Raw genomic sequence first — 14727 nt, 5'->3', positions numbered from 1 at the left:
AATATATATATATATATATATATATATATATATATATATATATATATATATATATATATAGCATTTGTAAGTATAAATTAAATATACATAAATTATAAATAAATATAAATAACAAATATAAACATATAAATAAATACATTAATTTATTTATTTTATATTTTTATATGGTATGTAAATATAAGATTATTTTACCTTACGCTTATTTTGATATTTATAAGAGGTATTCTGTATATCAACATAATTATACAGAAACCTCATGTCTGTTAAACTTTCTCGTTAAAATAATAAAATTGTCGTCTACTAATAAATAGTTGCATTCTTGGATTTGTCCCACCAACTAGTCGTGACAGCGATTGAAACGGTATTTAACTGATTTCCCCATCTAATCGAAATAAGATCTTTACATGCCTAAGATGTTTACATGCCATCAAAATTGTATAGAGAAGATAAGCGAGATCTTTCCCAGTTATCAAAATAGAAACTTTCTAACTTTGGAAGGACTAATTTCTCAATCTCATGTTTACTAAACGTTTCATGCTTAAATTTAGTAAGTTCTATAAATCCTAAAATTGCAAAATCCCAATTGTTCTATAAATTCCAAAATTACGATATTCTTTCGATTTAATAGTCTGCATATATACATATATATACATATATATATATATATATATATATATATATATATATATATATATATTTATATATTTATATATAATTTCCCGAAATTTTTCAATTCCAAATTTTTCAATCAAACAGTGTCCCAAAATTCGGAAATGTCTATTTCGAGATCACGGAAGCGAGATAATCTTAAACGACTATTATTATTTATTAGTATAATATTCCTTTGAAAATCTTCGAATTATACAAATTTTATCGTAACAACATTTCCTATATATCTTCAGAAGCAACAAAAATAATTATAAGAATACTCTTTTAAACGCCTCACATTGCATAACTATTATTATTTATTAGTATAATATTCCTTTGAAAATCTTCGAATTATACAAATTTTATCGTAACAACATTTCCTATATATCTTCAGAAGCAACAAAAATAATTATAAGAATACTCTTTTAAACGCCTCACATTGCATTAAGAATAACGAGTAAAAGAGGCGGTGATTTAACTGAATATTTTACTGACCTTGTATAGTGAAACATTCCGGTACGACAAGAGGACTCAATTTGTCTGTAATCGCTATTTTATACGTGACCACACTATCAAAAATATGAGCAAATTCTAAAGACGCGGAATCTGTATCGTGTCCCATTAACAGTCGTATTAAACGTAGTCCGATTTGCGTATCTGAAACAAACAGTAAGTTCGTAAATGTTAAAGAGTGTCTTGGCACTCCCCCACAACATACACAAAATACAATCCAAGAAACACTAAACGAGTAACTTTGTTTCTCGATATAACAAAAAGATATATTTTATATTTAAATAAAAGGACCAAGTATAAATAACATTTTCGAATAGAAATCGCATAAAGCTTTCGATGTAATAGAAAGCAAAGCAAAAACAAAACTATCTAGCTATTGCTGGATGCTGTTTCTCTCTGCGCGACATACGTAGATTCAATAGAGAGAAAGGCACATTTTAATACAAATAAAGAGTCCCGTATGCTATGACATACCTAAATATTTGGACCAAAAAATTCGCTCTCTCGAATCGAGAGTTTTTTGAAACATTTCGGCTACGCATCTCCAAAGTTGTACGTTGCGCGATGGCACGGATACACTAAAATTAAATGGACAGATATCTTTTGCGCTGTCTCGCTGATATGAGCAAACGCACTCTCCCCGAATTGCCCACTCGATGACAATATGATCGTTAACCGATACTTGCCAAGTGGAATTTATCTATGACAAATAGGAAAGTTTATTTTATTCATATATCTATAGTAACTCTCTTCCATTTGTAGAATAGAAAAAAATGCATATAAAATAATATCCACTTCTAAACTGCAATATTTTGCAGCTTGGAATTTTTTACATATATGACTTGGTATTTTGCATTGATATTTTGCATACATGATTTTGTATTTACAGATGCCATGAAACAACACTTCTTACACTTATCTAACACTCACCTGAATAATGAAATCACCAGTTTTCGCTTTGAAGATCAACCAAAATTTTCGTTGCTTAGGTACAATACACGCTACACTGATCGATAAACGCGCTTCCGACGTGCCTTCGGCGACGACTATCGACTTTTGATTGACGAAAAGCCTCCTCGGTATTTTTCTGGCACACAAATCGCTCCAACGTGCCATTTGTAGACTAGCTAAACATTTCTTTGTCACGGTTACACCAGTACGTATATTGCTCTAGCAATTATTCGTGAAGACATTATTTATAGAAACATATGACAGAAATTTGTCCAACTTCATCGTCGAAGGATCAGTCGCAAGATAAACTTTAAAAATACAATATTTAATGGCGCAATCAGAAACCACTATTATCTTACATGGATGTTTCGGCCGTTCTTCCGTCATCCATATGTCGTATTCGGCCGCGTTTCGATAAGGCACGTTAATTCTCAAACTGGTCTCGACGATCTCGTACAATTTGCTGCGTACAGTGTACTCGTTCATAATCCCTATGTCATCGATCTGACCCTCCAAGACAATGCATTGGTTGCTCCCGAAGTCCGGTCCGATAGCGCGTCCACAAAATAACAAGTACGCTGTCGATGACAAAAAAAAGTTAATTCACGCAAAACCCACGTAGCTCTACTTTAAAATCACATTAAAAATATTAGTCTATCATTTTTTTTTCTAAAGAATGCGATAATTTTAAGCTTTACCTCTGCATTTCTTTATTTTCCTGGCGTGAAACTGTACTTGCACTTGCCCGTTATCGTGCATATTCAAACGTAAAACCGACGCAGGATTGAGGACGTTGAAAAAGCGATTTGTGTTGTTCACGAATGATAATAAGTAACTTATAGTGTTATCTGTTGGATTCGATACGCCGATTCGCCTGCCTGCAGTTTGGGATAGCGGACAGCTCAATTTTATCTATATTAATAAAATTATATATATCACACAATATTACTTCCTGTACATACTTCCTTGTTATTGAGATATTCAGTATTACGTTTTATCACACATAAACAGACTTGAGTATCTGCATTAAAATACACTTTTATTAAAATAAAAGTTCAATTACATTTGCAACTTTTTTAATTCACCTTTTCTACACATTAACTAATTACTTGTGCAAGTCGAAATGCATCAAATTAGTTTACAAACTGTACGAACTTTGGCACTGGGCACATATGTCGGTAGAGTTTGAAAAAGATGGGCCACCAGCATCAACATCTGAATTCGATTTGGGTCAGCTAATTGCATCGGCGTGATTACAAAGCCGAGTCTTAACTTTCTCCAAGCGGTGACCAAGCAAATGGCGTTGTGCAATTTCTACATTAAAGATAGATTTATGAGAATTACGAGACGTGAGGTCGACTGCACGCGCGTCGTTCACTTACCTCCTCACCGCTCCTCGGATGGACGTACAAGTCACCGAAGCACTCGTGAATGAGAAAGGGACAGTAAGCCGCGGTGAGGGCGATTAACACCAGGCCATTCGACAAATCGTTGTGAAAATTGTGAACCAGTTGAGGCTCGGCTACGTCCAGCTTCTCTCGTGGATTCAAGCTCACGCGGCGGTCGGTCATCCAATCTCGCACGCGTTGCTGCTCGTAATGGTATTGCAGCCAAGCCAGCAGAAAGCTCTCCTCCGGACCACGATTACCGGGTTTCCTGCTCGACGACCTCGCGATACTTTGAACGGATCTCTCGTGCAGTTCGCACTGCCTCGGCGAACTGGAAGGTGTATCCGTCAGGTCTCTCTGACGAATGAGTTATTCGCGAAAACACTTATAGTGAATACGGTAAACCTCGACGTAGACGGTATTGTCGAGTCTTTATGCGCTGTGGACTTCCTCGAGAAATGCATGGCGAAGAATTGCGATGGCCGGTATTCGCGTTCGTGTATTCCAGCGAGCACGAAGCATTTGTAAGTTTGCAAGACCACGTCCAACCAGCATTGCTTGTTTCGCGAGTTAAATGACTGTCGCGATAGTCGTTCGCGTTGCACATTGTCCACGTTGTTGTTAAGCTTCTTTTTACGCGTCTGTAACAAAGTTATGTACTGTACAGAGAATTATTAAAATAATTTTGATTTCTTTATTAATTTTCTCTAATTGTTCTTTTCAATAAATTTCAGGAAATATTACAATTTGTTATCAACATTCAATGTAACTATATTAAACATATAATGAATCATATATTAAACATATAAGGTTATCAATATTCAATGTAACTATATTAAACATATAAGGAATATTGGTAACAAATTGTAATATTTCCTGAAATTAAATATTTTTTGAAAAAAACAATTAGAGAAAACGAATAAGAAAACCAAAAAATTATTCTAACAATTTTCACATTTCTCTACATCTTCATAAAACGGTGCAATAGTCAAATGAACGAAAAACGTTCAAGTTAATTTATCCAAGTTTAATTCTGATTAAGATTGAGAGCTATGCCTCATAATTTATAATTGATAACTCACATTATTCTGCGTCATTTCAGTACTAATCAGGTAATCGTCGTAATTCAAAAGGAATTGCGCCGAGATGTGAGCTAAATATGCTCCATGAGACAGAAGGAAATCAAGCATCTTGTCGTACAATTGTAGAACATGACAGACTCTCTCGGCATCATCTTTCGGCAAGGGTCGCCGCGACCTCGTGTAAAAGAGACACAGTAAATGCACGTCAAAGATCGATACATAGAAATCAACTGATACCACAACGTTACTCTTCTCCAAAATAATCGCGCGCCCTCGATCCCACGAGCGACTCGAGCACATCGATAAATGACGGTATAGTTGCGTTAGATCTCCTCTTGGGATTTCCCACGTTTGTTTGCCTCCTCGCCAAGTAATTTGAGAAAGCCGCAGTAACACCGAGGGGAATGCTCAGGTAAAACTGAAATCTCAAGGGTCCCGAATACATCCACTCCTCCATAGTCGCCGTTATGTCGCGTACATACCTTTCGTAAACGCTAGCGAACAGAAACGTAATAACTGTTTATAGAACAAGTACAATTTTGCATCTTGTAATAACATTTATGGACGAGTAACGTGATATTTAAATTATAATATGTAATTATTACAATTAAATCATGCACTAAGAAGAAAAATGGAGAAGAAAAAGTTTAATGAGACTTTGCTTGAACGAACGAAATTCATTTAAGCACAAGTCGATTGAACGAATTATATAATTGCTGTGATGAGTTATATATCAATTAATTCAATGATTGCAATTTGGTAAGTAACTACATTAACGCAACTCATCGTTGCGCTAACGCGTAATTTGTGTAGATACAATACTTCATTGAAGGCGAGTGATCGTCGATTTTATCGATCCAAGTGTTTCTTTTTCTCTTTTTCTTTTTAGTTTTAGATTTCTGGTTTTAGATTAGTTCCTACTATAATAGAAATAGTACCGCAATTCAATTTATTTAAAGTCTTCTGTTACTTTATATTACACATAATCTTCATTTCTCTTGTGTATATTCTTGTTATATTATGTATTCTTCGTAACACTCACCCATCCGACTCAACAGCAAAATAATCTGGATGCGATAATTTTGCAAAATGCACGCGACCGTTTGCTTCGGAATCGATGGAGAACGCGGGATCTCTCTCGCGGAATTCCATTTGCTTCTTTTTATTTCCTGTCGTTTCTTTCCTGTCTGTTTGTACGTTGTTATTAATCGTCTCACCACTGATGGTGTCCACTTCTCCATTTTGAGATAAAGGAGATTTCGTGTCTATAATTTTTCCTAGAGAACTTTTACTCGGACGAGCCTGATCAGCCTCATCCGTTCTATTATTCGACGATATCATCGAATAGGTGGAAACATGTTTCTCTAAACGTTCGGTCGCATCCCCGAAAGTGGACGATCTCATGTGATACGTGTATATTGTTAACAAATTATTGTCCGCCGTCGCGTACACTGTTAGGAAACATACGCTGGACGCGTGATGATCCCGAAACGCAACCGTCGAGCAAAATGATACTGGTTGATCACTCTTGAACGTTACTATTCCTTCGAGTTCCATGCACCTATTTGCGACATCAGGAGGCAATATTTATTTCAAATATAAGAACCAAATGTCATCATCAACGGATAACATCATTCTTTATTCGCGTGAAAGCTTGTTGAAATGTGTTTGAATGAAAAGTCTTATTTGCAAAATATTATTTATCCTGTTCGGAAAGAACCCCGCACAAAACATATAGAAAAAGTGATTTCAAATTGTCTAAAAATTTGATATGTTGTAGTTTTTGACTTCCTGATCATAAATTAATCATAGGTAAAATCTTTGAATACAAACAGATTTTTTTGCTACAGATGTTCGAAAGCGGCAATATTAGATTCACGTATGCTGAAGATCTATTGATTAGTTCGACATTGCATGTAAAAATATGTATGTATGTGCACGTGTGTGTGTATGTGACTTTGCTGTTGTTCCTCATTTTTCGCGTTATCCAAGAATTTAAACCTTATTGTGCACTGCGGGGTCAAAAAAACCCAGAAAAAATAAATAAATAAAATAAATCTATAAAATAAAATAAAAAATAAAATATAATATAATAAAATAAATCTATATATTTTGGGAAAACTGTTTTTTTCACAAAAATCCTAATTTTGATATTCAAAATAAATACCTTTTTTGAAAATCCTACTATTATATTAATTTTTTTCTTAAAGAGATATGTCTTGAGAGTAGTTTCTTAAAATTTTACCTTAAAATATCAAAGATTGTATCAGTTATGATTTTTGGAGCAAATCAAGTCATTTTTTGCGTTTTTGAACTTTCCAATTTTTTTCTTCATTTAAAATCAAATTTCGTCTAGAAAAATTATTCCATTATATAAAAAGATGTTTGAAATATATCCTAAAATTTTTTCAAATCAAAAAGCGAATAATTTTATTACAGCAAACATTTTTATAGTTGGAGTAGCAAAATACCCCAGTGTGTCCATTATGTGATTATATTGAAGTGTGCACAATAAGGGTTAATATCGCCACTTTCAACATCTGGAGCAAAAAAAATTTGTCCATGTTTTATTCAAGGAATTTGTGATCAAAAGGTTAAAAACTATTCAATTTTTAGACAATTTGACCGAAACTACTTTTCCCATATATTAGCGGAGGGTCCTTTGTTCAAATGAACATTTCTATGACGGTCAAAATTCAATGTCAACTTACGAGTAAGGAGGAACAGTGTTGCCACTTGGAAAATCGACGTGAACCAGATCGTTCTTGTAATCACCGCTGCATCGCGACACTGACGTAAGGTCCACGCCTATCGAGACCGAGTTATCGAAGTGCCTTGCTCGAATCACAAACCTCCTGCCTGTCGTCATGTCTAGAGGAACAGGCGTGAGATATATCTCTGTCGGTTCTACGTCGATCGTGCTGGCGGGAAACTCGCCGTCTAGACGTAATTTATTGAATACGCCGCTGTCGAGCTCGCCATGAACGTGTATCGGTACTTCGGCACTGAAGCTGCCGCGTCTACTCGGCTTGAACTCGAGAACGAAGTAGACGCTGTCGCCAGGATGTAGGATGCACTCGATAGAATCGGACGTTCTTCTAACCTCCGCGCCGCGAGACCACTTGATAGCGAATGGACAATCGAGTTGGTTGAATTCCTCAATATTTAAGGACACCACTGTTCGCCTGGGCGTTTCCCGATTCTCTATACATAATTCTTCGGACAACTGCGGCGAAGGAAACGAAAGAATAAGTGCGAAACTTATCGACCAAATGGAGTACACCTTCAGGTGTGTCGTGAAATGTGCGAAATTCTGGTAGACAAAAATATCCTATCAGTCGACGCGTCTCTTGGCTCACTCATTAAGAAAATTTAATTAAAATATTAAAAAAGAAAATTTGATTATAAAATATCAAATTTATGATTCTTCGACATCTCGAAATCGAAACCAAGAAAACTAAAGTGCGTTTTTTCGCGGGGTAAGCGATCTTACCTGATTGGTCGCGGCGTTAAATTGAAACAACAGTTTGCTAAAGGAGACGACGCGAGCGGCAACAGTACAGTCGACGGTAATTGTGGGCAGCTTATCGGGCAACTGTGTTATGACGAAGTTCGTCAGATTTGCGTAATGAATCTCGCGTGATTTCAGAAATTCCGACGGTCTAACGCTCCTAGCGTTCGACATCGATGCTGGCCCCAGCAGCTGGTTTACCACCATCGGTAAGTAGAAAGAGTAGCTGGCTAAGTCGACTGGTTGAAAATGCAAATAGAGGCTTCGACTAGCACCTGGGACAATAATGATCTTCTCCGCACCTGTACATTTATCAAATGCAATTGCAAAATGTATCTCCACTGAGAAAATTCAACTTGACAGCCCATCAGACGTGACTCTTTTCTCTCTGTCAATTCCACTTACCTACGTCGGAACTTTTACTGTCCGCCGACAGAGAGACACGAAAATCGGGATACTTCTTTAACAAGAACTGCAGTTCTAATATCGTTGTCCCAATATTCGTGGCTGTTATCCGGTGTGTGTGACAGGCATCGGCGCTCACGCGTTTCATCTCTATTCGCTCTGGCAAAATTTTCAATCGCGGAAACGATACCTTGCCATTGATCTTGTAAGTCAACCGCGCACTCTCCTGAATCGTAACGGCGATTACAACGGAAAAACTACAGCAAACATCGAAGGTAAGGTGTACCTGCGTAATCATGAAAATATCATTGTAATATTTAGATATTTAAGATAGAAATATTTAGATAGTTAAGATATGAGTGTCCTAAGTAGATTATTCTGATGCAGTTCTCGATGCAATGTGTAATGCGGGGAAAATTTTATAGTAAAAATTATCATAGCATTTTTGTAACCAAGAAAAATTGCTATAGGAATTTGTAACCAAAGAATATATCGACATTTTGCAATAATTCACTACTATTTATTTCTTATGTGCTACTTGTATTTTAAAAACTAAAATGAGTTATTAAAACACTCGTTATGTTAGCAAAAATTTACCACGTTTCTTAACAATATTTGAACGAACAAAATTCGTTCGAGTTTAATTGAATGAACGAATTATATCGTTGCTGCAACAAATTATACATATCAATTGATTCAATGATCGCGATTTAGTCAGCAACTACATCGATGCAATTTATTGCACTAACGCGTAATTTATTCAATAGATACGATATTTCTTTAAAGGCGGGTGACCGGTGATTTTGTCGATTCTACTGCTTTTTTCTCACAGTATACTAAAAGCATTGTAAAACTGTAAAGAATTTATACGAAAAAAAAATATAAAATTCTTTCAGTGTATATATTTGCAGTAGACATTTTACAAAATTCATTGGCTCACTGGACGACACATAAATATTAAATCAATCGCGATTTATATACGAATATATGCCGAATTTAGTTCTCATCTAATGATGAGATCTCACCTCAAGAATCGCGATACCGCGCGCCGGTATTTTGCCTCGGAGCGGATTAACGTTGCAGCCACGTGTCAGTGACGCACTGTCCACCTCATACGCCACGTCATTAATATCGAAGTTCCGGAGAACGGCGATTATTTTGGTCGGCAGATTGAGCGGTATCTCTCCGAGATTCGCGTGGTCGCCTATGAATTCGACCTTTGGCGCGAATCGCGGTATGCTGAGCCGCAAAGACGAAGAAGTGCCGCTCTCGCATTTCAAAATCGCCTGTACGCAATTAACTTTAGCGTAGTCAGCCGTGTAATTCGCGTAAAGGTGTAAACTGGCGTTACCGCGCACGGAACCGGACATTGGTTCTATGTAGAATCCAGAGGCGCTCGGTACTTCCCATCTGCAACCGATTTTGCAGTCGTAAACTTTACTCACTCAAAAAGACGTTCAGATAGAATTCTAAGTGTCACAGTTAAAAACCCAAGTTGTTTCTTGGGTCTACTAGAAAATTGTGTGTGTTACGTGTAGAATTTACAGCAGTACGTGTGTAGAATTTACAGCAGTAGCAGCAGCATTCTACAGAAAAATATCACTCTACTGCTAAGAAAAGCGATTACTCAGTTTATTTGCAAGATCAATCTTTTGGAGTGTATGACTCAAAAAGTTCTAAATGTCACAGTTAAAAGTTATCTTATTTTCCACTAGAAAATTGTCTGCGGTACGTAGAATTTACAGCAGTAGCAGCAACATTCTACACAGAGAAAAATGTCACTCTACTGCTAAGAAAAGCGATTACTCATTCAGTTCATTTGCAAAACCAATCTTTTGGAGTGTATGATTCCGATTGGAGACGCTTCCACAGATTGTTGTGAGCATCAGAATATGCCGAGTAATTAGAGAAAGGATGCTTTCAAGCGGAGAAAAGGAAGAGACAATAACAATGCTTGGTAAAATTTTACCTGAAACATGTTCTTGCACCTAATTTGTTTGTAATGCGGACGATAGAAGCCATTGGCCGATATATTTCCTCGCTTGACCACTCTTTCCCGAGCTCAATCTCCTTCTTCTCTATGTGTAACTGTTTATGAACCACATGAGCGGTAACGTTGAGATCGAAGAAGCTATTATTATTAATCGTATAGTCGATGCATCCACTAAACTTCCCAATGTCTTGCGCACGATACTCGACTAGTTTCGTCATCGTCGAGTTTGGTGGCAAGATCATCAAGTCACCCTCGGGAAAGTGAATGCAGTCGGTCGACGGGCTCGCCAATCGTATCATTACTGGGACATTGTTCGTGTTCCTCGCAACTAGCTGACGATAGTTGAGACTATTCGGTGCTACCTGCCGATCGGGATATGTCCATGATTAAAGTGTTTTAATAAATATCTGTGATCGAAACTTTGTATATATCTATGATATAAGGTACAATTTTAAGTGACTTTCTTCAGGGATTTGAACACTTCAAATCCCGGCGATCTAAAGATTAAGAAAACAATTACGTGGCCCGGCGACAAAACATTAACGTCAGCTGTAATCTTTCACAATAAAAAATATTACTAGCGTCCTGGCAGCAACGCGCGTTTCCTTTATTCGATGTGTTTGTATTTTGAGTTACCCACCATGCCGAAGACGAACGCGATCGGGTGAATGTGGATATTGTATATTTGCAAGGGCGATAGAGGTATCAGTACAGCTGCCTTGCTCGTGCAAATCGATCTCTCGAGAGTGGGCTTTTTCATGCAGCAGATAAATCTATCGACCATTGTCGGATAATCGTCGTGTTTCCATTTAGGCGCACGAAGAATTCGTTTCATGATTTCTTGGTCGTCGTCTACCACTTTTGCTGGCAGACTTCTTTTACCTTCATCAAAGAAAGAAAAATTCGATTTTGAAACAGTAGTTAACTCGTATTTGCATGAATCAAACTCTTCCATCTACAAGAAGAGTTCTGGAAGACTAAATTCTAAATTTCTAAATTTCGTTCTAAATTTTAAACTGTAGAACGAAAATTGCAGAAACAATAACTGTTGAAACAATAAAAATTGAATATCCAAATTTCGTATCTTTTTGTTATTTTGCACTATTAAAATGATATTAAGTTTGAGATTTCTCTTAATTTTTTAAATTTATCTTCCAAACTATAAATATTATTTAGAAAATTTTTTTATTTTTTTATCTCAAATCACTAGAACGGGCGCTATCTCTCTCGCCGAATACAGTAATATTTTTTGCAGTCGGCTACATATTTATGCTATATATTTATATGTAGGTTTTTTTAAATAACAATCTAAAATTTAATAGTTAATTAATATACAATGTTTTAAAACATTCAATTGACCAATTTCCACAAAATTAATTCCCAAAAATACGCTTTTTTTCAAAGCGTTACATTTGTCAGACTTACTCAAAAATCCCCATTTAGACTTCAAAATAACGTTCACTGTACACCCGACGGTATATCTTGCGATTTTTATCTTTCTAACGCTACGTCTCGATGCAGTCGCGCTGTAAGAATCCACCCTGACGTCGAAACACAGCTTGAACGAAGGCTGAACTGTAAAATACATTGTGCTCATTCCGTCTACTCTCCTTCTGTTATTGCATCCTACTTCTTTTACGTGAAAACAATAGTGAGGAAATGGAAAAGCGCGTCGAGACTAAAGTCACAAGATCATAAGATTTATATGTCGCATTTAGAACGTATCGAGATGATAGATTTTGAGCCAGTCACCGCTCTCTTTGCCGCGAACTTGAACGAGAACCTCGATCGACGATTTTGCCTGAAGCTGCAGCAATTTTGGGCGACAGCGCGCTGCCGCGTTCGGCACGTACTCCAGATATATCGGCGCGATGGCTGAAAGATTTGTCAGGCGAAGTACACGCTGTGATATTTGGCCGACGAGCACGTCGCCGAAATAAAGAATGTTAGGCTCGATGTAAAGCCGTGCCGTTTCCACCTCACCGTAGAGACAGAGTCTTATTATGTCATCATCCTCCGCGGAAGCGATGCTTAACGAGCGAGACGTCGACGGGGTAGAGGATTGCGTCGCTGTTTCTTCTGTTGAAACGCACAGACAATATAGTCGTAGTTAATCGCGCACAATTGTCGCATAATTATCTCTGATGGAACCAACTATCGTCCATGAGATCTTCCATTTCGAATCGACGCGATTTGGCGCAATGCACCTTAACTATTCTCATGAAGACTATAAAATCTCCGCTCTCGCAGCCTCGATGTTCACTTCCACGTTTTGTCCCTGAATGCTCTTGTCGCGATAACTTAATCGTCGGCGAAAATCTGTAAATTATTTGGCAGACGTTTCTTCATAATAATTTACAGGAACAAACGGTAAAGCAGTGCTTGAGCTGACGATGTTAAAGAATGTTTCACGATCTCAACTCAAATAATAAATGTCTTGAGTATGAGAAACAATTTTTTACTCGTGACAAGATATGTTCTCCGATTAATGTTTAACAGATTTCCACTTGGATAGAATTGTCATTTGTAATTGTGTAATTGTGCTGACGATGTGTGCGCTTATATACTTCAACTTCGCGAAAATCGATACTCATACTCACTCAATCTCGAAGACGACGCCTTGGAACGGGTCCAGTCGTCCTTCGATCGGGCGGATTTTGAAGACGCTGCGAGCCGGATATCGCTCGTGATCGATGGCCTGTAGAAACTTGATCCATTATACAAACTCGTTGATTAATGAAACGCGCGTATCTGTCAGTCGCTTCCTCACCCGAATGCACTTCACTCTGTTATCCGTCTCGTTAAGGACGACGTAGCTGATAGCACGGGACGAGAGATTCCGCAGCACAAAAGTGTCATACCTGCTGGTGTTCTCTATGGTGGGCGGAAAATCGACGAGGGTGAAGGATCCCGTCGTATTCGGATGGTAAACCACCAGTCGCGGTGTGATGACGTTCACTTTGATGGGAACGCGGATGTTCGGGACGGACTTGATCCTGCGCGCGAATATCGTCCGAATTTCCCTCGAGTCGCAAACCTACAGCGACGTGAGTCTCTTACCAGAACTCGCTGTAGAAGACGCCTTCGTGCTTGCCGACTAATTCGATCTGCAGTGTCACTTCTCTCGACGGTCTGACCGTTCCTCGAAGGGGCTTCACCGAGACGTCCAAGTCGTTTTGCCCGAGATCGATCGAGAACCTGTCAATTTTTCAGAATAGTTCCCGCGCTTAGCTCCACGAGAATCGTCATTCGACCTTGGAAGGTACATGCCTGAGAAGTATACGATTGAACGATCGCACGACCGCTTACAATCTTCGGTAAGCACCTGGTGCTTTTGCCGCCTTTGTTGCGGATGGTGATTATCAGGTCAGATTTGTAGCCTACATCGACGATACCGAAATCTAACGACTTCGGCTCGATGCTGACGCCTTCGACGGCGACTGTGCACAGCACACGATAGTCCAGAACCTCCCCGTCAATCTCGATCGGGATTATCGCGTGCAACAGGGATGGTCTTTTGAACGTGTATGTCACGCATGCCATTAAGCTTAATCCGGGACTCAACCGCGTGTCATTCTTCGAAGTTTCCACTTGAAATACCTGTCAAAGCATTCTACTTATTGCGACTGGCCTCTGGCGAGCGGCTTATCTCAGAGAAAGCACTTCGCGCTTCTTTTTTATGGATAACACCTATTCGTGTATGACGTGCAGGCTGTTGTAGGTTGCACAATTGGAAGAGAAAGGGCTCTTTGCAGTTCTCGCGCTTCCAAGTGCCGATTGGTATGAGTATCGAGAGATATTTACTATGGAATGAGGCTGGCGGATTCTGATGAACGCAGATCTGTTTCCGATGTTCTTGATGGTAATACATTGCCGATACGTAACGCCTTCTAGGGCTTCCGTGAATTCTATGTGGCTAGGTGTGATATATACGTTATTGTACTTTAAACCTGTCGCGGATCTACTCATGACGGTCAGACTCTTTGTAACAGTTATTTAAGAAAAAAAATCAAGCGCACTTCCACCTTCCCCAATATTGTCAATTGATAATCTGAAATCAACGAAAGTCATCGTCGTTTTGACACGTCACATCGACACATATATGCTTGAATTCGTGGTAGAATAATCTTTTGTTTTACGAAGATAGGCAATGAAAAAGAAATTCAGAGAATGTCAACGCGAATGACGAACTCCGGCGGGAAAACGCCCTCACTTAGATGGAACTAAAAGTGTCAA

The 14727-nt window shown here is 38.1% G+C and overlaps 1 protein-coding gene across 1 annotated transcript in view; it reads right to left on the bottom strand.

The window, feature by feature from the left end:
- Nucleotides 1–14460, bottom strand: part of LOC116848462 (cilia- and flagella-associated protein 47-like) — a 19844-nt gene extending 5384 nt beyond the window's left edge. The window contains exons 1-26 of the mRNA XM_032824576.1: nucleotides 14296–14460; nucleotides 13817–14091; nucleotides 13552–13689; nucleotides 13262–13487; nucleotides 13092–13189; nucleotides 12647–12810; nucleotides 12244–12570; nucleotides 11917–12066; nucleotides 11132–11373; nucleotides 10468–10853; nucleotides 9524–9908; nucleotides 8499–8784; nucleotides 8076–8395; nucleotides 7294–7808; nucleotides 5625–6143; nucleotides 4831–5076; nucleotides 4583–4757; nucleotides 3906–4141; nucleotides 3495–3831; nucleotides 3268–3426; nucleotides 2811–3024; nucleotides 2472–2690; nucleotides 2092–2288; nucleotides 1636–1861; nucleotides 1144–1305; nucleotides 193–382 (exon numbers count right to left, since the gene is read on the bottom strand). Of these exons, the coding sequence (XP_032680467.1) occupies nucleotides 366–382; nucleotides 1144–1305; nucleotides 1636–1861; nucleotides 2092–2288; nucleotides 2472–2690; nucleotides 2811–3024; nucleotides 3268–3426; nucleotides 3495–3831; nucleotides 3906–4141; nucleotides 4583–4757; nucleotides 4831–5076; nucleotides 5625–6143; nucleotides 7294–7808; nucleotides 8076–8395; nucleotides 8499–8784; nucleotides 9524–9908; nucleotides 10468–10853; nucleotides 11132–11373; nucleotides 11917–12066; nucleotides 12244–12570; nucleotides 12647–12810; nucleotides 13092–13189; nucleotides 13262–13487; nucleotides 13552–13689; nucleotides 13817–14091; nucleotides 14296–14460 (6384 nt within the window). The 3' untranslated portion in view covers nucleotides 193–365. The remainder of the gene's footprint in view (nucleotides 1–192; nucleotides 383–1143; nucleotides 1306–1635; nucleotides 1862–2091; nucleotides 2289–2471; nucleotides 2691–2810; nucleotides 3025–3267; nucleotides 3427–3494; nucleotides 3832–3905; nucleotides 4142–4582; nucleotides 4758–4830; nucleotides 5077–5624; nucleotides 6144–7293; nucleotides 7809–8075; nucleotides 8396–8498; nucleotides 8785–9523; nucleotides 9909–10467; nucleotides 10854–11131; nucleotides 11374–11916; nucleotides 12067–12243; nucleotides 12571–12646; nucleotides 12811–13091; nucleotides 13190–13261; nucleotides 13488–13551; nucleotides 13690–13816; nucleotides 14092–14295) is intronic.
- Nucleotides 14461–14727: the final 267 nt, after the last annotated feature.

This window comes from Odontomachus brunneus, unplaced genomic scaffold (genome assembly GCF_010583005.1).
Source record: "Odontomachus brunneus isolate Ranch 3 - 2012 unplaced genomic scaffold, Obru_v1 Obru_scaffold_096, whole genome shotgun sequence".
Classification (NCBI taxonomy): domain Eukaryota; kingdom Metazoa; phylum Arthropoda; class Insecta; order Hymenoptera; family Formicidae; genus Odontomachus; species Odontomachus brunneus.
Note: the sequence above shows the minus strand (reverse complement) of the source record. Positions and strands in the feature narration are given on the sequence as shown.